Source organism: Nannizzia gypsea, genomic scaffold (assembly GCF_000150975.2).
Source record: "Nannizzia gypsea CBS 118893 supercont1.4 genomic scaffold, whole genome shotgun sequence".
Classification (NCBI taxonomy): domain Eukaryota; kingdom Fungi; phylum Ascomycota; class Eurotiomycetes; order Onygenales; family Arthrodermataceae; genus Nannizzia; species Nannizzia gypsea.
The window spans coordinates 1,170,003-1,191,468 of record NW_003345198.1 but is presented as its reverse complement, the minus strand read 5'-3'; the positions used below and the strand labels follow the sequence as shown (position 1 = coordinate 1,191,468).

General features: G+C 50.0%; 9 protein-coding genes across 9 annotated transcripts; 4 read left to right on the top strand and 5 right to left on the bottom strand.

Annotated features, from left to right (window-relative positions):
• Positions 1-261: 261 nt before the first annotated feature.
• MGYG_05103 (dipeptidyl-peptidase 5) lies at positions 262-2,482 on the top strand (the record flags this gene model as incomplete). Its single annotated transcript, XM_003172464.1, has 2 exons — positions 262-293; positions 352-2,482. The coding sequence occupies 2 exons, from the start codon at positions 262-264 to the stop codon at positions 2,480-2,482; spliced, it is 2,163 nt and encodes a 720-aa protein (XP_003172512.1).
• An 879-nt stretch (positions 2,483-3,361) lies between these two features.
• MGYG_05102 (hypothetical protein) lies at positions 3,362-3,670 on the bottom strand (the record flags this gene model as incomplete). The annotated part of the gene is made up of 1 exon (XM_003172463.1): positions 3,362-3,670. One exon carries the CDS (start codon positions 3,668-3,670, stop codon positions 3,362-3,364), a length of 309 nt encoding a protein of 102 aa, XP_003172511.1.
• Positions 3,671-4,656: 986 nt separating this feature from the next.
• Positions 4,657-5,865, bottom strand: MGYG_05101 (RNA-3'-phosphate cyclase; the record flags this gene model as incomplete). Its single annotated transcript, XM_003172462.1, has 1 exon — positions 4,657-5,865. One exon carries the CDS (start codon positions 5,863-5,865, stop codon positions 4,657-4,659), a length of 1,209 nt encoding a protein of 402 aa, XP_003172510.1.
• Positions 5,866-6,378: 513 nt separating this feature from the next.
• Positions 6,379-7,043, top strand: MGYG_05100 (3-hydroxyanthranilate 3,4-dioxygenase; the record flags this gene model as incomplete). Its single annotated transcript, XM_003172461.1, has 2 exons — positions 6,379-6,410; positions 6,482-7,043. The coding sequence occupies 2 exons, from the start codon at positions 6,379-6,381 to the stop codon at positions 7,041-7,043; spliced, it is 594 nt and encodes a 197-aa protein (XP_003172509.1).
• A 1,025-nt stretch (positions 7,044-8,068) lies between these two features.
• On the bottom strand, positions 8,069-10,195 carry MGYG_05099 (hypothetical protein; the record flags this gene model as incomplete). The annotated part of the gene is made up of 1 exon (XM_003172460.1): positions 8,069-10,195. One exon carries the CDS (start codon positions 10,193-10,195, stop codon positions 8,069-8,071), a length of 2,127 nt encoding a protein of 708 aa, XP_003172508.1.
• Positions 10,196-11,074: 879 nt separating this feature from the next.
• MGYG_05098 (NAK protein kinase) lies at positions 11,075-12,459 on the top strand (the record flags this gene model as incomplete). Its single annotated transcript, XM_003172459.1, has 3 exons — positions 11,075-11,194; positions 11,270-11,861; positions 11,918-12,459. The coding sequence occupies 3 exons, from the start codon at positions 11,075-11,077 to the stop codon at positions 12,457-12,459; spliced, it is 1,254 nt and encodes a 417-aa protein (XP_003172507.1).
• A 1,360-nt stretch (positions 12,460-13,819) lies between these two features.
• On the bottom strand, positions 13,820-16,611 carry MGYG_05097 (hypothetical protein; the record flags this gene model as incomplete). Its single annotated transcript, XM_003172458.1, has 9 exons — positions 13,820-14,457; positions 14,516-14,662; positions 14,724-15,041; positions 15,100-15,290; positions 15,349-15,518; positions 15,589-15,794; positions 15,866-16,127; positions 16,214-16,533; positions 16,599-16,611. 9 exons carry the CDS (start codon positions 16,609-16,611, stop codon positions 13,820-13,822), a joined length of 2,265 nt encoding a protein of 754 aa, XP_003172506.1.
• A 995-nt stretch (positions 16,612-17,606) lies between these two features.
• On the bottom strand, positions 17,607-19,868 carry MGYG_05096 (PWWP domain-containing protein; the record flags this gene model as incomplete). Its single annotated transcript, XM_003172457.1, has 6 exons — positions 17,607-18,214; positions 18,283-18,502; positions 18,609-18,960; positions 19,066-19,582; positions 19,704-19,772; positions 19,856-19,868. 6 exons carry the CDS (start codon positions 19,866-19,868, stop codon positions 17,607-17,609), a joined length of 1,779 nt encoding a protein of 592 aa, XP_003172505.1.
• A 590-nt stretch (positions 19,869-20,458) lies between these two features.
• MGYG_09071 (hypothetical protein) lies at positions 20,459-20,841 on the top strand (the record flags this gene model as incomplete). Its single annotated transcript, XM_003172456.1, has 2 exons — positions 20,459-20,490; positions 20,577-20,841. The coding sequence occupies 2 exons, from the start codon at positions 20,459-20,461 to the stop codon at positions 20,839-20,841; spliced, it is 297 nt and encodes a 98-aa protein (XP_003172504.1).
• Positions 20,842-21,466: the final 625 nt, after the last annotated feature.

Here is a 21,466-nt window from a genome sequence, read left to right as displayed (position 1 = left end):
TTGCTGCCGGCGGCCGACAGCCGGGTCACGTGTTCCCCCGCATTTTCCCAAGGTTCCCAGGTAGAAGCTCCCTCTCTCTCTATAACAAGCTGAAGCGGGCATCAACAACATCCAACGCCTCTTCTCTTGCCTTGATATCGCTTTCTTTTGATATAGTGAAAATTGATATTAGATAACTCTTTGGCAGCTTAATTTTGTGATTGGCTCTTTCTCGACTGCATATTAGCTATATTGCCCTCACGCTGGACCACATCCAGCAACATGACAGTACACAAGACCAAGTTTGACCCAGAGTATGCCTGACACCCATATAATTCTTTTATGATTATGATAAGTATTGACAGATTTCAGGGTCCTCTTGAGTGCACCCCGCCGTTCAGCATGCGTCCCGAACTCAGCAGGGACGCTCTTGGCCTATACGCAATCAACGTATAGCTTCGAATCCCATTCATCACACACGGAGCTAATCATACTCGACCTCGCCTCGAAAAAGACCAGGGTTCTTACCAATTCATACAGTGGAAGTCCGCAATGGCTTGGTGATAACCAGTTGATTTGGTTGAAGGAGGAGAGTAACGGAAATACGAGCTTCATTGTCACCGAGGTTTCGGGTGACTCGAAGCCTTATGTTGCCGGTGTGACTCCTGGCACTGTATCGAATCTCAAAGTCACTCAGTTATCGAAAGACCACTTTGCTTTTGCTGTTAGTGGTAAGGCAAACGCGGACGGAACACTCTTCAACCCTTCCAATGTGAAGAAACCAGTCAGCTCCGGCAAGATCTATACCTCTCTTTTCGTAAGGCACTGGGATGAATATACCCAAGACGAAAAGCAAACAATATGGATTGGAACATTACGCAAGTCTGCCCTTTCTGGGCCTGGGTCATCCCAGTACTCCCTATCTGGGTTGAAAAATGTGTTCAAGCTATTCAATCTTCCTCAGCGTGTCGAATCTCCAATTTTGCCCTTTGGTGGAACTGACCATTTCGATATTTGCCCCAAAGGAGTCGTCTTCGTTAGCAAAGACCCTACTCTTAACGATGCTCTTCATACAAAATGCGTCTGCTATGTGTGCCCCATTCCCTTTGCTGCCCTGACCGAATCTATCGACCCCATTGAAGCCAAGGTAGTTAAGGCTACATCACTTGAGGGAGCCTTAACGTCCCCGGTAATATCCCCGGTCAATAACACACTAGCTTTCCTTGCTATGCGAGAAGATGGATATGAATCGGATAAGAACAGAGTAGTCATAGCCAAGGGTGTATTTGATCAGGAGTCTGAGCCTATCGAACTTTTTGCCAGCGAGGACAACATGGGCGCATGGGACCGCAGCCCAAGCTCGTTAGTATGGGCTTACGATGATTCTTCCCTTATAATCAAGGCAGAAGATACAGGCCGGGGACTCGTATTCCAAGTCCCAATGGGAGACGCAAAGACTTTGACCACCGCTAATCTGCTTAATATCTCCTCTACCGGCTCAGTTGTGGATGTGGCTTCCACTCCCAAGGGCCTTTTCCTCTCAAGCAGCAGCCTTGTGGAAAGCAGCCTATACTCGTTGGTAGAAGCCAAACACCAAGGGGAAACCAGAGAAATCTCATCGGCTACAAACAATGGCTCATCCTTTGGTCTCGCGCCATCCCAGGTCAGCGAGACTTGGTGGAAAGGCGCCAACGACCACCCAGTTCATGCTTGGGTCATTAAGCCTTCTGACTTCAAGCAAGGCAAAAAATATCCTCTGGCATTCCTTGTCCATGGTGGACCCCAAGGAGCATGGAATGATCAATGGAGCACTCGATGGAACCCTCTAATCTTTGCTGAGCAGGGCTACGTAGTCGTCACGCCAAACCCCACTGGAAGTACCGGTTACGGACAAGGCTTCACTGATGCCATCAGAGGGTCTTGGGGTGGCCTACCTTACGAAGATCTCGTTAAATGCTTCGAGCATATTGAAAACAATCTTACTTTCGTGGACACTGACCGGGCCGTCGCTCTGGGTGCATCGTACGGTGGATTCATGATGAACTGGATTCAAGGACATGAGCTTGGAAGAAAGTTCAAGGCTTTGGTTACCCATGATGGAATTTTCAGTACCAAATTCTCCTTGGCTGCTGAGGAGTTATACTTCCCTATTCATGACCTCAATGGAATTTACTGGAAGAACCCTGAAAGTTGGATAAAATGGGATCCCTCCGAGTTCATTAATGAGTGGAAGACGCCGCACCTCGTCATCCATAGCGAGCGTGACTACCGACTTACGATCGCTGAAGGTCTTGCGCTTTTCAACGCACTTCAGCTGCGTAGTGTAGAGAGTGCACTCTTGACATTCCCGGATGAGAATCATTGGGTCATCAAGCCGGAAAACTCCTTGCTTTGGCACAGAGCAGTAATCAACTGGATCAACAAATATGCGGGACTCGCCCCATTGCTTGACAAAGACGGCAATAACTGTTTCCCAGAAGATATGACCCCAAAGAAACCATGATTTTCCAGCTAGATACACATTTTTGTCCAGCTGCCCTTTTAACAGCCACTCTGACATATACTTTTGGAATAGTTCATTAATAAGTGATTGTTATATATATGAGCATTGAAACCATCTACATACGGTTGCAAATAAAACTCTAAGATTCACAGCATGTTTGAAATTAGGTCAAGTAAATGAAGTATGGTATATTTGGCTGCCATCACTAGTATTATACAGGCTCTCAACATAAACATTAGGCGTATCTTTGACTGCCAGCAGACGAGTAATCAAACACCCCAAACAGTTGAGTCATAAAGTCATAAGGTCATCAAATCGTAAATTCATAACGTCATAATGTCATATGCTCATAAAACATTCATCCCATCTATTCCTCGAAGCCCTTGGTGTCATACGATGACGTTGACGACGGTTGGCTGGTGGTTGGCCGTGGTAGCTATCAGCAGTGGTTGTGTTGGTATGACCGATCTATCTTTGTCGATGACGGTTGGATTTGGCTCAGGCTGTGGAACGCGTAATGAGCCGCTATCCGCTTTTTCGGGTCGACGGTAAAGCTTAAAAAAGCATATCTAGGACGATGATATCACAACACAGAAAATGAGTCAGATCCAACTATTCGAAGAAGATAGAAGAGCATGGTAAATCAAGACATACCTTGTTTTGGGGATCGATCCCGCCTTTATTCCCCCCCAGAATGTATATATGCGCCTGCATACAGTGCGAACAGAGCAAGTGTCGAACTTCCCACTATGCGATCAGTGTATCGACGCTAGGAGAGGTAGCAAACAGTTAGCAAGTGGTAGTAGAACCGAGATTTGGGGAGAGTGTGGCATACCTAAAAGCGAAGGCAGACGCTCCTTTATTCCTTTTTTTTTTTTTTTAGTTGGTCTCGGTGTATGCGTGTCTGATCTTCGTGATCCATCTCTGGATCGTGGACCTTTTGGAGGCCAACTCCTTGCTAATCTCGGCCTCTCGGGCCGCTCTCGCCTTTTGGCTAGCGAGAGCCTGTTCGACATATTGTTGGTATGCTGCTTCGCCGAAAGCAGCTCGGATCGACTCCGCCTCTGGGGTAGAGCAAAGGAAGTCGGAAAAGGTGGTGTCCTCGGTTTGTTGGCTTGTGTCGGCGAGGGAACCGATCGTGGGCAGGACGTGGGTTGGCCCACTCATGTACATTTGCGTGTATGCCATACTGGCAGTGACAGGCGGTATACGTGATAAAATATATGTACGGTATATGATATCACGGGCACACCAATTGACGAGTGTGCGGATTAGCAAGAAGGTGAAGCAAGTGGGTGGGCGACAACACACACAGGAGCATGGAGACGAGAAAAGAGGAAAAAAGAAGAAAGGAAGAGGAAGGGAAAGAGGAAAAGATGGGGTTTAAATAGACAGCATTTTGCCCCAGACTTGTTGAATATCTGGAACTGGCGTCATGTATTCCTAAATAGGATGCTGAACCAGTGGTTGATGTCCAGCTGATGACACCAGTTAGAATCTCATGGAATCTAGTTGGTGGCGGCAGTTGAGAATAGGGGATAATCATAGGGTAACGACGACGGGAGTAGGTGTAGAGGTAGGAGGGAATGAGTAGGAGTAGGAGCAGGAGCAGGTTGAAACATGTATTAGGAGTATGGTAGAACAGGATATTGTATTGATAGATCCAGTAGACCAGGTGCTAGCTATTGTACATAGTGACGGCAACTTAGGCGCTGGAAGAGACCATAAAGGTGTTGGATAAGCCGTATAGCCATGGAGGCAAAAATATGTCATGGGATATCTCATAAATACACAGCGGGATATAATTGCGTGTAGTGACGTAGCCGTGTAATGGATTATGGAAGCCGATGCCCTTGGAGAGACAAAGGGATAGTAGAAGTAGGCTGCGATGAAGTACCTGGGATGAGGATAGGATGACCAGTGTGTTTGGCGTCGGCTCTTCCCTCGTAGGGAGATATAGTAAATATAGAGCCCGGCAGTCCGTATGAGTGATGTCCTCCAGGTTGTGGTATGCGGGCGTTGGCCCGTTAACGAGCACGTCTGCACCTGCATTACCGTGAGTGCAGGAAGGAGACGACGTCCACTGGTGTAACCATCAGGGTAGCAGCAAGCAGCTTATTGATAAAAGATAAGTTGATCTCGACGACTCTGATGGGAAAGGAAAAGAGTACACATCAGGCGATCTTTCTGCCGATGTTTCCTATACCCCTTCCAACAACACTGAGGATGATCTCCCCGTCATCGGAATCGGGAGCATCTCTCACGCCCCATCCAGCGGCTCCAAGCTTGCTCAGGTCTCTAGCAAGACGAACAACGGTTTCATCAGCGACGACGTCACGACCGACCTGCAGGCGTCCAACGTCCTCTGAACCCATCGACATGAGTGTGAGCATAGTCGAAGCGGCGGGTTTGGACACGCAGCCTCCAGCGGCAATCGATTCCAGCAGCTGGTATGCACACTGTTTTCCGATGTCCTCGGGAGGCTGGCCGCCAGAGGGTGGAGAGGCTACATCAGCGGAGTACAGACAACCGGTCGACGACTCGGCGACTAGAGAAAGGCCGAAGCCGACGCCAATCTTCTTCTTTGCGGAAGGGTTGTTCCTCTCTGGAGCGGGGACCAAGGGCGCGGAGGAGACATCGGAGAAGATGTAGGTATCAGATACGAAAGGGTTAAGGATCCCTCGGGCCACATCTATCATGCGTGCATTATTGCTGCCGGAAACACCGGTCGAGTAGGCTACTCCACGGATCTTTTTTACTTTGCCGGGGTTCAAGAGATGCAGGGTCTTGGGCAGTCGAACTTGATGGCCGAAGACAAGCTGTACCTCTCCACCGCCGCCCCTACCGTTAGGTCCCGGGTTAGATCTCCGCAGCACGCGCAGCTCGACGTTATTGGAGATACCAAACTGTGCAAATAGCGGAAGAATAGCAGTCCGCACGCTATCGACGGACATGTCACCTGACGGGGTGGAGGATGTGATGACGCCAGCGCCGGTGAAAAGGACGTTGACAGGGGCCTTGGAGAAGGGCGCAAGCAGGCACAGCGGCAGCAGGAAATAGCTCACTCCGCGAGTGCATCCAGCCGGCAGTTCGTGTGTAACAACGCCGCGACTTGCGCCCACTCCGGCAGCACTTCCAGTGATCAGGCCGGGCTTATAGAGCAGTATGGTACCCGTGTAGGAGACCTCCAGGTGCGAGCCATTGGTGACTGCTTCCAACAGGCGCAGAAACGAGATCTCGTAGGGCGTGAGGCCAGGATTGAGAGACGCAGAGCGGATCTGGGAGACGTGGATAGCTCGTCCGGTGATGGTCGATAGAACCAGGCGAAGTGCAAGCCCTTCGTGGCCCGTGAAGCGCACCGGCGGCTGTGCGGTAGCGGCCATTATATCAGGTAGACCAGGACAATTCCTATCAAAACATCACTCCCCGTCTTCTTCTTCTTCGTCTTCGTCTTTAACCCTGGGATATCAACTCCTCGTCGTCGTCGTCGTTAGAAAAAAGTCCAAGATATCAAAAATAAAAAAAATAACACAAAAAAAGAAAAAAGCAAAAACCGCCGGAAAAGGAGAAACTTTCTGCCGAGCCGAGGCTTTTTTCTTTTTTCTCTTTTTTTTTCTTTTTTTTTTTATTTTTAATCGCGGGACAAAAAAATTTCAGAAAAAGCAAAGAATAAAAAAAGATCCGAAGGAGACGAAGAAACGAAAGAAACGAAGAGTGAGAGTCATAAAGTCCGCCTCCTTTGTTGGTGGCTGTTGGGTTTGTATAAAAGCAACGGCCGAGGTCTGACATGCGAGCGCCTGGCGCGGAGAGACGTCTGCTCAGGGTGTAGATGGGATGTGCTGCTTCCGCTGCCGAACTACAGCTTCATAGACGGCGTCACAGCACAAGACTCGACGATGTTGCCTCCCGCGCTGAACATCCCCAAGTGGTACGTACAGAGAGGATAGACGCTGCCCACGCGAGCACCCAAGACGCTCGGCATGCTGACCAGAAGACTAGGCTGGAGAAGAATGCGCATCTCCTCAAGCCGCCGATTAGCAACTACTGCGTCTACCACCCGTCCTCGAAGGCCACCCAGGGATACACCGTGATGGTGGTGGGCGGGCCCAATGCCCGGACTGACTACCACATCAACACCACGCCGGAGTTCTTCTACCAGCACAAGGGCTCGATCGTGATCAAGGTGGTCGACCACTCGACCAGCCCGCCGACCTTCCAGGACATCCCTGTCCACGAGGGCTCGCTCTATCTCCTGCCGCCAAACACCCCGCACTCGCCCGTCCGGTTCGCGGACACCGTGGGAGTCGTGCTGGAAGTGCCCCGGGCAAAGGGCGCCAAAGACACGCTGCGGTGGTACTGCCCGGAGTGCAAGAACATCGTCTGGGAGAAGAGCTTTATCTGCACTGATCTCGGCACCCAGCTGAACGGCATCATCGACGACTTTGCCGGTGACAGGGGCAAGCGGGAGTGCAAGAAGTGCGGGTGTCTGGCGCCGGTCAGATATGGTGATGGCGAGGTAGTGCAGCCTCCTCGGTTCCTGGACGACGATGATGAAGATTAAGCAAGCCTACTAACATCTAGTGCGAAGTTGGGAGTTGGATTGGAGTTGGAGTGGGAGCAGGAGTGAGAGATCGGCGTTTGTATAGATAAACCCTTTTCATCCATCGATGGGGGCCCCGGGTTCGTATATTTCGCGCGATGATCCAGCCATGCATTTGCCTGTTCCTTATGTTAAGGGATGAAAAAGAACAAACAAAATAATACCTCTCCTCTCTTGTGTCTGCTTTGCTCGGTCCCTATATTCTTGATGTCAGTATACCACGGTATTCATTCCTGTCTGTCTTGCTGTGCAACGCCGGACAAGCAGCGAGTCGTGCATTCCTGTCGCAGTGAATGCCCGAATAGAGCCAGGGGTAGGGATATCATGCATGCAGAGGAAGAAGAACAGATACCGAAGAAACCAGATGTGTATGATATTGATTATAGACGCTAATAGGGGGGGAATAGAAGTAAGTAATATTTCTTTTGCCAGTCCTGGTACACGGGAAACGAAACGAGTGGAAAGAAGAAAAAGCCCAACTGAGTCCGAAAGACCTTATATTCTCAAAAAAGACGAAAGGGAAGAAAGAAGAAGATATAAAAAGGCGAGATATTAAAACAAAAGGGAATGGGCAAATAAATGTAAAGGGAAATAAGGGAGACACCTGCAAGGCTATGCTGAACCAGAAGCATGTACACTGGGAAAAGGGGGGGTGTTGGTATACGGTTTAACGTATACCGGAGTCAATCGAAAGGAAGACGGGGTTGGTAAGGAGATGGTATAGGGGGTATGAAGCGCATTCTACTTCGTCTTTTCCTTCAATGAATATGCATCATGGCCGTGAGTCAAGTTCCGAAATACAGAAGAGGCCATCAGTTAAGTAAGTATTAAAGGGGATATAGACCATAACAGCGGACGTTTGGGACACTCGCAAACAAGAGAAAAAAGGAAGACCGCGCCGAGAGACTCGCATAAATAGCAGCAGATGCATGACAAGGCGGAAGGAAAGACGTAATTGTGATGACCATGGAGAAATATCAGTCAAATTACTCGTCAAAGGGGCAGTCAATGCTCTCGTGGCCGTCACGTTCACACAAGGCACACCACTTCGACTCGTCGATCACGCCAGACGCCTTCCCGGCAACTGGGGACATGGACGAGGACGGGAGGCCGCCGATCCCCTTGAGGCCTTCCAGGACGGCATCTCTGCCTGTCCGCTGGGAGCTGGGGCTGCCGTGTTTCGCGGATCCGTTGGTCTCCGTGATGGAGGACGAGGAGGGCTTGAGAGACGAGGAGAAGCCGCTATCGATGGTATCGCGGAGCGCAGAATCGATCGAGGCCTGGACGTAGCTGCTTCGCTCCGGTGGTCCGGTCACTGGCGGCGGCTGGCTTGCCGGCTGAAGGCTGGTCGGATGGCTGGCCGGCTTGCTTGCATTCATCGTGCCAAACATGTTGGTGCAGGTGAGGATGTCGTGGCCACTGGTCTCGCAGATCTCACACCAGGCTGCACTGCCGTCGTCGGTGCTAGCCGATTGGGTCTCGATGTTGTTGTTGCTGTGGCCGTTGCCCTGTTCAGGAGAGTTCTCGGTCCAGTCTCCGGGGACGATCGTGCGGTCCGAAAGCGTGTGGGCATGGGTCGGGGCGCTGGGGCCGGCCCTGCTATCACTGGCGGGCTGCGGATTCTTGTGGACTCTCAGCGGCGAGGTGGTTATCGTGCCGCTGCGGCTGTGTCCACGGAAGGCGTTTGTCTGAGTCTGAGCCTGGCCCATTTCGACTTCCTGCTGCAGCTCGTTGATCTGCTGGGTTTTATGCTCCAGGGCGGCTTCAAGCTCTTGGATACGCAGATCCATCCTGGACAGTTGATCGCTGGCATCCTGATCTCCGTCAGACGCCCCTTTCCCTTGTCCTATGCCGTTTTGCTGGAGGAACGCTTGCGAAGTTGGGTCTCCGCGGCTGAGGGAGTGAATGATAGCTTTAAGCCCGCGGATCTCATCGTCCTTTTGCTCCAAGTCTCTGATCGTGGGATGATGCCTACTCAATCCCTCGCCTGCGGACTCGCCGTCCTGGAATGAGGCCGAGGACCTGTCCCGTTCTTGCTTGAGCTCCAGGCGGGTTCTCTCGACCTCTCCACGCAAGTATTCAACTTCACCCCTAGCTTCGGCCTCTCCTCGTCTAGCGTCTTCGAGACCCTCCTCGAGCTCGGACACGAGCTCCTCTAGCTGTTTGAGCTGCAGGGCCACCGTCTCGACGTCTTCGCCGCGGGACTGGAGCTCCCTGTTTGCCTGGAGCAACTCTTCGATTCTCTTTTCGTATACCCGCTCCGTCTCGGAAGCAGCTACCTCGAGAGTATCAAGAGTGCTCCTGAAATCCGCCCTGTGGCTATCAAACTCTGCAGTGAGGGCAGATATCTTATCGTTCTTCTCCTTTAGCTGTGCTCGGACCTGGAGAGCGTCTAAGCCCTCTAGCTCTGTGACACACTGCTGGAACTCCGCAAGAGTGGCTGCCTGGTCTTCCAACTGCTTGTCACGCTCACGAAGTTGCTGCTCCAGCTCCCTTGTCCGGCCATTTACATCGGGTTCTTCGGGAGCAGGTGTCCGGACGGCTTCTGTCCGTTTTGGAGTTGTGCTCTCCATACTGATTCTAGATGGCGGTCTGCTCGTCGGTCTACTCTTGAGCGGCGTACGTGGCCTTCCGTTCATAGGAGGGCCCTTTGGCATGCCAGAAGGCGTGCGTAGGCCACTGATATTCAGCTTGGGCGACGGCAGAGGTGCTCCCTTGCTGGGTGACTCCGGACGGGGTAGCGAAGGCCGTCGAATCCTCGGTCTGGCGGTCGAAGAGAGGTTCAACCCGGGCCCAACAGACCTACTGAAGTTTGTGATTGACGGGCCAGTTCTCGTAGTCGGTGCCAACTGCGGCGCAACCGCACGTCTCGTCACATATTTCGAGTTGTTCATAGGCACAAATATACCCGAGCCAGGGATCGAGGTCGTAAAGTAGTGTCTCCCTTCCACGTCTCCGCTGTTCTTCCCTCTGCCAGCCAGCTCGGGCGCCAGCTCGACGCCAGCAAACCTGCCCGGCTTGCCTGCCACCACGCCCAAGAACCTCACCGTCCCGTACATCCCACCTGGAACATTGACCAGGTCACCGACCTGGACATCGTCTGCGGCCGTCATGGTGTAGAAATCTTTCCTCTTTATAGCATCAGATAAGGATCCGGGAATCGTCTTAAATCATCGTAGGCCTCCAAACCTGGCTGTCTCGAGGGCTCGCTAGTCGTGATCCTAGTAATAACGGAGCAGTAGAGTGTGAGATCAGGCGTCTTCACAAACAGCCACGGGCTCCGGCCAGCTGGTAGGACTCGGACAAGAGGAAAAAGGAGCTGAAACCGAAACCGAAACCCCAGAGAAGGCCAGAGAAGGTCAAAAAAGCAAAGAGAAGCAACAGGCGAGTCCCCCCTGGCTTGGATTCGAGTCGAGTACTCCGTAGTCAGCAAAGGATTGAGCGAGGGAGGAAAAGGAGCTGGTCTGAGTGATGCTGTTTACTTGTTTATAACCGTTTTCAGCGGCTGATCAGGGCCAAAAGTAGGATCAAAACACGCGAGACAGACCAAGACGAAGCAGATCAAGCTGAGATGCCGTAGTAAAGGGAGGGTGTCCGTCTTCCTCGAGCGCTCTTCAGCCTGAGATGCAGCAAGTTGGCGAGTTGCAGGTTTTTGGGCGATGTTGAGAGACACAGAAAGAAAAGAAAAGCCACTTTTCGTCGTCTTCATCTTCTTCCTTTTTCAGCCACAGCCGCGCATCCTCGAGTTTACCTCGACAACAACGACCATCTTGCGCTTCTACAGCTTCTGCAGCTTGCGATTCTGGCTCTGCTCGTCACTAATTGGACACGGACGAGACAAGAGGGTCGAGACCAGGTGTGAAACCGCCGTTTAGCCTGCCTAGTTTACTTATTGCCTGCGCTGGCCTCCTTTCCTGCAGTCCTACTATTGTTATTGTCATTATCACGACCCCAGCTTCATCGACTATCCAGCGACGGCGAGGACGTTGACGATGGCGCAGTACTTCTTCGACCTGCTATACACCTTTACAGACTGTCTCTGCTGCTTCCCGAGCTCTCCGCAACTGAAGATAAACAACCGGAGCTTCAAGCTGCTGCGGCTGCTCGGAGAGGTACGTCCTCCAACAAATACAGCCTGGCCCGTTATGTATCATGGGCATATCTAATGGGATTTTTGGGGTCTCTAGGGCGGCTTCTCCTATGTCTATCTCGTCCAGGATAAAAGTACCGATGAGCTCTTTGCGCTCAAGAAGATACGATGTCCTTTCGGTCAGGAATCCGTCTCGCTCGCCCTCAAGGAAGTCGAAGCATACGGCCTGTTTACACCCAACCGCAACATCATCCATTCCATCGATTACTCGGTTGTAACTGAATCCGGGTCGAAATTCAGATCAGACGGTGCAGATGCTGGCTCAAAGACCGTTTACATTCTTCTGCCGTACTACCAGAGAGGGAACCTTCAGGACGCCATCAATGCGAATCTGGTCAACCATACGTCGTTCCCGGAGAAAGAGCTGATGGTGCTGATGCTCGGAGTAGCCAGGGCATTGAAGTGTATGCATCAGTATAAGGTGAAGGATTCTGCATCGAGAGGGAATGGAAATGGAGCCGCAAAGGGCAAATCAAGAGGCAAGCCAACCAGAAGGACGAGTCGAAGGGTTGATAACGACGATGATGAGACGGAACAGGAGCCTCTGATGGATGGCGAGGTTGCAATCAGCCAGGAGGGCGTAGAGGAGGGAGAATACAGACCGTATTCTCACCGAGACATCAAACCCGGTATGTCCGTCCACCAAACCTTATCATTATCTGCACTTTACTGACACATTTGGTAGGAAACATCATGATCGATGATGACGGCAAGACACCAATTCTCATGGATCTAGGATCTCTCAGCCCGAGCCCCATCGCAATCACATCTCGCTCTCTTGCCATAGCAGTCCAAGACACGGCGGCCGAACACAGCACCATGCCCTACCGTGCCCCAGAGCTATTCGACGTGAAGACTGGCTCCATCATCGACGAGAAAGTAGATATCTGGTCTCTGGGCTGCACTCTGTACGCTTGTCTCGTAGGCAAGAGCCCTTTTGAAGCCCGCAGTGAAGAGACTGGCGGCAGTCTGGCCATGTGTGTCCTTGGCGGCGACTGGCGTTTCCCCGACGAGAAGAGCGGAAATACAGATGCTGGAAAGGGTAAAACCAGAGTCCCTTCACCAGGGGATGCCGCTGGTGCAGATGCCGCTGAGAGTGGAGGAATAAGCCAACCAGTAAAGGAGCTGGTTAGACGTTGCTTGCGGGTTGAACCTGCTGAGCGGCCTGACATTGATGAACTAATTGCTCTGATCAAAGAGACCATACAGCAGCTTCCGGACAATTGAGCGGTACTTTACTGTGTTATAAGGCTGCCAAAGCTGGCAGATGTGCTTTTACTATGTACTTTATTTGATGACTTTTGCTTTTTCTATATCCATCTTACTCACACTTTTTTCATGACCCGATGCATCTTTCGAGGACACAGCCTTTCGCCAGACGATACTGACCACTAACGAATTTGATTTGATATTTTATTTCATGACTTCCCTATTCAACCCACTCTGGCTACATAATACATCAAATCCAAGAAACAGATTGCAATAATCATCTCTTCCTTCCTTTTTTTCCCTTGATTCCATCCGGCATCGGCTTCGGAAGAACTCCAAGTGCATAGAGACCCGTTTCTCTCTTGCCTATACCATGGCAGCCTTCACCCCTGGACTCAAGCCTCCGTTCTCCTCCAACTGTGACAGTTTAGACCACCATAACTGAAAGGTATCACGGTCACGGCTGTTGCCTTGCCAGCTCATCATCTATGAATGCTGGCGCCAGCAAGATATACTATGCAGGCGTCCCTTGCGATTCTAGCGATATCATCGTCCTTCATACTATTTGGGGTGTCCATGAACGGATATTTGCTGGCATCCGGAAGGTCAACCTTGATACGGTACTCCATGCAACGCGCCATAAAGGATGAGATGTTGATAAACCCGCCAAGTCACTGCTTAATGTTTGAGACATCTCTGGCAAGCACCTCTAGAGAGAGCTTTCCAACTGGAAAACAATCAGGCTATTAGTATATTGTAACCCTGAAGACAAGGCCGGCTAGGGTATACTATAAGCACTACGCCAGCAGTCGTCCAGACATGCAACAAACAAGCATCAGAGGCCGAAAAGCGATCCTCCCCCTAGTCTTATGGGAGCAGGCCTTTGCCAATATCAACAAATGGGTACCTATCACCATCCGGGACGTAGCTTCCGATACGGAGTTCAATACACTATATGACAGAGAATGATAGGGATATCCATGTGTCCTTCATAGAGCGTCCCTTCAACACCTACTCCATCAGAATTACTCCTTATCTACGGAGTACTCGGTGCTATGTATGCGAGATAGACACTAGGCCGTCGCTTTGCAGCCGCAGTGGAGACTTCGGGAAGAGCCCGTGCGCGGCAGCGCCAAGTGGAGTCTAACATGAGCCGCGTTGCCCAACGCCAGATATCAACAGCAATAGCAACAGCCATTTGGCATCAAAATGTTCTGTTTCCTCTTACTGTGAAGACTGCATGTAAGGTTAACCCTACTATGATACCCATTCTAGTGATATACACTACATAATGAGAGCCAATGATTCTAATAGTTCCAGACTATTCGAAGCCCGAGCAACTAAGAAATGATGTCCTTTGTTACCAAGGGATAAGATATCAACATATACCCCCTGGGCAGCCTATATTGGTCCCAAGGCGCGCACCATCAACTCCAATTATCGTCAAGGCGGTATTAATCACGCCTCCGATTCCCTCACCGGCCATAAAACCTGCTGCTACAGCGTATGCATATGATCCAAAAGAGCCACTATCCCTTCTCTTCCATATCATGGCGATTGTGGTACCAATAAGCATAGCCGTACTGTACTGTGTAGTAGGGATAAGAAATGCCATAGCCATAGGCATCATATTTGGATGATAGTCACGCATCCATGCCCATTTGCCTGTCCACAAGTGATGTCGAATCAGAACCACAACTGAACCAATGGCCGCCATCACGATAGAAAACTGTACGCTAGTTTTGGGAACCGGGAATTCAGGATCTGTTACAGCTACGGCTGCAGCACGCCAGGCAGAAGCAGCAGGGGCTGTAAAGGGGCATGTCAGGCTTGTAGTTCCGTTCTTGCTATGCGGTTCATCGCCTGTAGATAGAATGCAAGGGTATGCACTAGCAAACACGGAGAAAACGGCTGGGGCGAGAAAGACAGCGAAAAATGTTCCTATGGCCTGAGCAGCGTACTGAGTGGATGGCGGAGTGTTAAGTAGAAACCCAACTCGGAAATCTCCTGTGAGGTCTATAATTGATCAGCTTGAAGTTTTCCTATGGGTGTTAAAGGTATAAAAAAATCTTACCACAGGCTTGACTGGCACCTATGCTAGCTAAAGCCCCCCCGAGTAAGTTAACCCGTTGGGAGCTTTCTAATTTCCATTCTGGACCACGAGTTGTTGCTCCTAGGACTAGCTGAGAAGCTTTTGAAATAGCGCTTAGGGGGGTAATATCTATATAATATAAGCATCAAATAACATCTTATTAGATGATTATGAGAAATGGAGGGCATACCTGTTGCACCTGTTGACTGGATGGCAATAACTGAAAATGTAAATGCGAGGACAAGAGAGAGAATCGAAGAAGAGACAGGGATCTCAAACTGTAGTTTGCTAACTACACAGGTCAATATAAGGACCGCAATAAGACCTGGCAGCCACATCCACGTTTTAATTTCTCCTTTTGTCGTTCGATTTGATTTGGGCCCCTCGTTTTCCTCAGTAAGATGTTTATATTCATGCTGCTTCTCGTGTAACTGAGATAGTATGTTCTTGCAGGCTTTATATATTTCCAATCCTGTAAGCCAGAAAACTTTCCATTGGCAAGCGAGTTCTATCCATAAGTTAGTATAATTGGTTAGCAAATATGTATTGATGGGGAATATTCGTACCCGTGAATCCAACCACTATCATACATGCAACTCCAGGCCATAGTAGCCAATACCTGGGGCTAGGGTGCGTTGCATTGGCAAATTCCTTTGAAAAGGAGATATATGATATCAACCCATCCCATTTACTATCTGTTGAAACCGGTTCCCCGAACGCAAGGCCGTATTTTGTAATAATTGGCCCGACAATACCCCTATAGGCGAGTTTAATGGGAGCGTTGACAAGTAGTAAGACGGGAAGAATGAACTTACCATGCCAATACCGACCCAAAGACAAAAGACAATGCAACGTTCATATCAACTAGCATCCCTGTACCTATGAACGCCGGTGTCCACTCTATAAACCAACCCCAGCTTTGTATAGCGAACATTGTTGAAGGTAAAACGCCCGAAAGCGCCAACCAGGTGAAAAAATGCCAGTCCTATACCATTGTTGGATTTTCCAAATTAGCCGTTGCTCCTTACATATACCTAATTGGAGCTATTCCTTACCCAAAGTATTCCCGGGGCATATTGAGATATAACCCTAAGCATCAACGCAAAAACAAAGGCAAATACCAGGGCCACCATTTTGTGACGGGCCAGTTGTGACCCTCCCGCGGCAAGATGCATGCCCGAAATTGTGATCGCAGTCGCAGAGGAAGATGGGAACACAAGATTGAGCTCCTTTGCAACTTGGAAAATAAAGAATTTGCGCACTTTCATAACATTTATTAGCATGGTAGTTGAGGCACTTGTATATATGCAACTGTTGAGGCTATAGACTTACGGGGTGTTGCAAAAAATAAACCGAAATATCCACCTGCAGCAGTAAGGACAGTAACACGCAGGAAGTCTTTCCAGGGGGTATCGAGCAAGTTCAACTGATACATTGCTGGGAATGCAGAGACAAAAACACTTGCCAGACCCCCGGCAGCAGTGGCAGCAGTTTGAACAATGTTATTCTCTTGTGGCCCGAAGAAACCGCCTAGTATAGACGAGGGCGCAAAATAGGACGACCATGACTTGAGCACTGCGAAGCCTATGATCGACTAGATATCGTATGTTGATGTTAGAGTAGATATCTCCCAAATTGAACTATATAACGAAACTGCTGGGTAACGAAGCGCAGGCTTACTCCGAATATATTCGCAGACGATGTCCATCCAGCCCGGAGTCCCAGGTATATGTTCGATGCATTCACCAGCGCACCACAGGAGATTCCAACAAGCAGAGCTCGGAAGGTTAGAATCCTCTGTTCGTTTTCAGCAGCTGGAAAGCCCCTTAAAGGGAACGGGTTAAACGGGTCCTTCGCGAAGCTCTCCTGAGCTGACTCGTACGAACAAGGCCCTGTACCGGACGGCCTCTCCTCGCCTTCCCCTGAGTTGCGGTTGGAAGTAGAGAGCAGTTTGTCCTGTTCGGCATCCTCGTCGCAAATGGATGCATTATCAGCCGTGTCTATACTGTCTCTCGTACGATCCGCTTTGTACCTGCATCGATAGTCAGCAGTAGTGCTAACTAACTAGCTTGGGTCATTACGGGTTAAACACTCAACAGGGAGCTCAATTCATGCATAACTGGTCTTCTGCCTGGCCTTCTGAGGAACCAGGATGCTGTATAAACGTATAGCCATTACCACTCAGCCGGTGACAAGGCAGACCAGGTTGAGCAGCTGTCCGGTAGCTATTTATATGCAGTCAGCTAGCTGAGTTACTAACGACGTTGACGGTGGCGGCCAATCATCTCATCGTCGAGTCGGTTATTCTAGTTATGCTATTGAGTGCTGATAGCGGCCAAAGCACAAGACAAAGGTGAGTAGAGAGGACAAAGAATAGATGAGTATCTATGAAGTAGAGAGATATCAGAGTAGCTATAGTCTAGCAGGTTAGCAGGCGGTATTTGTGCACTGTATAGTTGACTTACGGTTGATATTTCCAAGAGCCCGGCGAAAAGGGGCTGGTAGAGCCACGCAGAGCAAGCATAACTAGGCTGAATAAAAACAACTCCGTTCCAGTGATAGCTATAGTAGTGACTGTAGACATCATAGGGGCAGATACAGGCCAAAAGGACGAAAAAACAGATAGAAACAGTAATGATAATAATAGTTAACAAGGGAATTAATTATAAGAAAGAGCCCTGTAGCATTAACACAAAGTACACACAAAAATTGCAACATAATACACGGACGGTCCAGAGAACGAAGACAGCAAAACAAGAGACAGGTCGGACAAGGTGGTTCAAGGCAGGGTAAATCATCGCTTTGGGATTCCCTGGCCTTTGAAGCAGGATGGGAATGGGAACGGGAGGTAGAATTGAAGAAAGGTACAATTTTTTCCGCCATCGTGCTCCAGCCGGATTGTAAGAATGGGAGAACAGTTGAAAAGCGTAGGTAGGTTTGGTTTCAGGCTTTTATGTCAAGTCATTTGTTCATGGAGTAGCGGGCTTTGCAAAAATGGATTGTATATTGCAAGCCGTATAGCATGCTAGGACAAATGAGCATAGCCTTCCTTTATAAGATATGGCTGTTTAGTTCATGTCTCCATGGCATCAGCGTCCTTTGTGGGAGTGCCAGCCTCCTCTTCCTTTTCCTTTTCCTTTTCCTTTTCCTTTTCCTCCTCGTCTTTCTCTTTCTCGTTCTCCTCTTCCTCAGCTACTCTCTCCTCCTTTTCGGTCTCGGGCTTCTCGTCATCTGCGTCAGCCATCGAAATGTCACCATCCTTGGATGGCTCAGCCGTATCTTCATCGGCATCTTCAGTCTTCTTCTCTTGTCCCTTCTTTGTCTCGGCCTTTTTATTTCCGGCTCTGCCCTTCTTGTGCACACCGTTGGACGTTGGCTTATCAGCTGGAGTAGATCCTTCACCTGCTGAGGGTATGTCTGATTCTAGGAGCTGCTTCCACTTGGATAGGATCTGGACAGATCGCCCTCGGAAGTTGTACTCTTCTTCCTTGGGGATGGTGGGCAGCTTGATGATGGCTTTGAGCACCTTGTTGATCTTGGTAGATCGGATAATGCTCACTTCGAGGTCAGAGTAGGCTTCCAGCTTGTTAATGTAGGTGGACATCAACTCCATCTCTGATTCCTCTGGCGCTTGGTCACGCGTGAGGAAACCTTTCTGCAATTTGTATCGAAGATATAGAACTGGAAAGAAGCATTAGCATCAGACTCGGAAAATGATCAAAACCGGATAAAATTCGGATGACACGTACTCTCCTTCTCCCGCTTTGCCTTGGCCTCCTGGGGATCGACTGGCTTCTCAGTTTCCTTGGGGGTTTCTATCTCCTCGTCACTAGCATCGGCCTTCTTCTTGGATTTCCCCTTAGAAGACTTTCCGGTGCTGGCAGCCTTCTTACCACCCTTCTCACCAGTGCTGGGAGCCTTGGGCGTCGTCAGCTTTAGTTTTGTGGCCGACTTGGGTGTCTTTACGGGCTACAGTCATCTCTAGTCAGCATCCGTAATTTCTGCGCAGGGGAGGCGCACTGCAGGCTCGCACACAACAGCAACTAGTTATATCAGGCACCGCGTTTAGTCTTACCTTTTCCTGTTCTCCTTCGCTCTCCAGGTCCTTCTTGCGTTTCTTGGAGCTCTTTTTCTTCTCCCCAGCGTCCTCCATCTCCTCGTCTTCAGGCTCATCAACGACTTCCATGCTCTTTCGCTTTTTCTTCTCTTGCTTTGCGGCCTTTGCGGCAGCCTTGGCTTCCTTCTCCTCTTGGTCTTCCTTTTTAGCACGCTCGAAGTCGGCCAACATTGTCTTGAAATAGTCGAGATCGTGGCCCTCGGCAGCTACTTGATAAGCTGCAATTAGGTTCTTTGTCTTGTTCTTTTCCGAGACGTCTTTACAGTCTTCCGGGCTTATAGGGGTGAGGTCGACGTTAGGGATCCAGGCACTGAAAGTAGACAAGTATTAGTCAATGAAGATGATGATATGCCAATCGATTGTTGTAGCAGAGTGAGAAGGAGGTAGGGGAGAGGTTGGTGATATTTTCACTCACAATTCGTTGGTGTACATGAACATGACTGGGAATGTCCTGTCATTCACTTTCTTCCCACCATCACTGTAGGCTTCGGTGTATGTACCGTCTGCTCGCTTGGTAGTGACTGGACGCGTGTTCAGTAGGCTAGGAGGCAGCATTTCCTCGTCACAAACGATGGAAGGCCATGGCGGATGGCTCTTCATTCGAGCGAGATAGGTCTCTCCGGGCTGTACGTCCAAGTGATATATCCGGTTCATTGACTTTTTCTTGTTCAGCTTCCTCTGGCCAGGGCCGGACGTCGACTTGCGCTTGCCATTGGCAGCCTTCTTGGAGACAGATGAAGAGCCGTTCGCAGCTGTTTCGGCGGCAGCTTGCTCGGTCGTACCAGCAGCCTCGCCACCCTCCCCGCCATCAGCTTTGTCTACAGAGGCATCTTCCTCTGCGTCAGCGCTGGCTTCAGCTGGCTTCTTCTCTTCGGTGTTTTCTGTAGGCTCGGGTTGGGGTTTGTCGGTTGCTTCAGTGGTGGGTTCCGCGTCTGCTTGGTTGAAGTCGCGACCTGGTTAGTCCACTAGACAGCAGAGAAAATCAAAAAAGGGGGAAGGCGAGCTAAAGGGCAGGGCAGAGGGTGCAGGAAGGGTATTAGGCATTGGACTGACCGGCTTCCTTGTTGACAGGCTCGGGTTCCTGCTGTTCAGGACGCGATGGCTCTGGTGTCTTGGTAGGTTCTGCAAAAAAACAACAACGACAGGTGGTTAGCTCTCCAGAGTCATCATCAACGGGCAGACAGAAACGGAGGCGCAGCTCTTACCGGTGTCAGCCATGGCGGACAGAGTAGGAGGTAAACGGGCGATGGACGGTCAATGAATGGTGGTGGCTGGCAGACGATGGTGGTGATGCGTCGATGGTCGGGTAGCCGAGGAAATTTTGTGTTGGGTTTTTCAGCGCTGGCTCGGAGTGGATGGAGTTTTTTGGGTGCGCGAAAAATGGCGTGAAACAGGAAAAACGCGTTGTGTTGATTGACAGGCAACCACGCAAAAAAGATGCTGGCGGGCAAAGCAACAACAGCGAGTGTCCAGCGTCTGTAGTGTAGCAGAGACGGTAGTTTATGGGCGTAGAGACGAGCTGTAGGCCAGTATCAGTGCCTCAGAGGGTCGCAGGCGTGTTTTCCGAGCCGTAGAAGTCGGTAGAAACCCCTGTCCTGCTGGTCGGCCGTCCACTTGGCGGGCTCTGAGAGGCAGAAGACGGTCGGAGGAGGGTCTTCTTCGTCTCTAGAAGGGCGGAAGAGGCAGAGTCAGACGGCGGCTATCTGTCTGTTCGTCTCTCTGCTCGAGGTTGGCGGTGGGTGGTTTGGTGGTGAAGGTCCGGTTATCAAGAGCTGGAGAGACAACCTGCCGCCAACGCAGATCAATCAATGCCTCTGGATGTCACTCCTTGGTGGAAGACGTATTTTCTTGTCTCCAGAAGTATTCTTCTTCTTTCTTTTATATCTGGCTGGCTGGTGTAGCCGGGGGGGTATTGATAGCGCGCAGAGACGCCGCCGCGCTGCTCGGGGTATATCAAGCAGCCCACGCTCGAGAAATGCACACAGCCGAGAGCGTGCTGCCGCGGCCAAAAGCGCAATATACAAGGATACAGGCTCCTCCCGAACGAAACGAAGCAGCAAAACTGGCCGTGAGAGATGAAAACGCTCGAGAAGCCGAAGAGGTTGAAGTTTCGACTTTTTGCTGCGATGCGAAAAGCGAAGAAAAGAAAGCAAAAGCTGAAGCCGCGAAGGGACTAAGTGGGTGGAAGTAGGGAAGTTACCCTGTGAAGTGAGTGGCGTTAGGAAGGTAACTAATGAATGTGAGAGTGGAAATAAGGAATTTGATATCCCGGTGTTGTTTTACTGTTAAACCGGTGATAAAAAGCCGTGAAAAGTAGAAAAGAAGAAAAGACAAGATTAATAAAAGGGCCGGAGAGAACTGGGAGGCAGCTTAGCGGAAGCGTGGCTATTTGGTTGCTAAGATTGTTCATTGTACAGTTTGATAGAAGCTAACTAGACGGAAGATACCAAAGGAGCAGATGATAGTATCTATTGTATTTACATTGATTATTGTCTATTATAGCTACTAGAACGCTGCAATGTATTTTTTTGGTGGATGTAGATGGTTATACAATACTGGTGGCTATTAACTTCTTGCTTTGGTACTTTGGCTATTTGGTAGACCTAACGGAGGCCTCGATAGAATATTTGATACCTAACTGGATGGCTTGATGGAGAATCCACGTATATTAGCCGCGATTAAGAGCACACAATAAGAGATACAGCAACCGGCGAGCATCAACTCCAGGTACCAGCAGCTAGAGTAATGTATACGGAGTACCGGCTCTTGACTTGGGCTTCTGGATCTAACTCCACCGTGTCCAACAATGACATCAT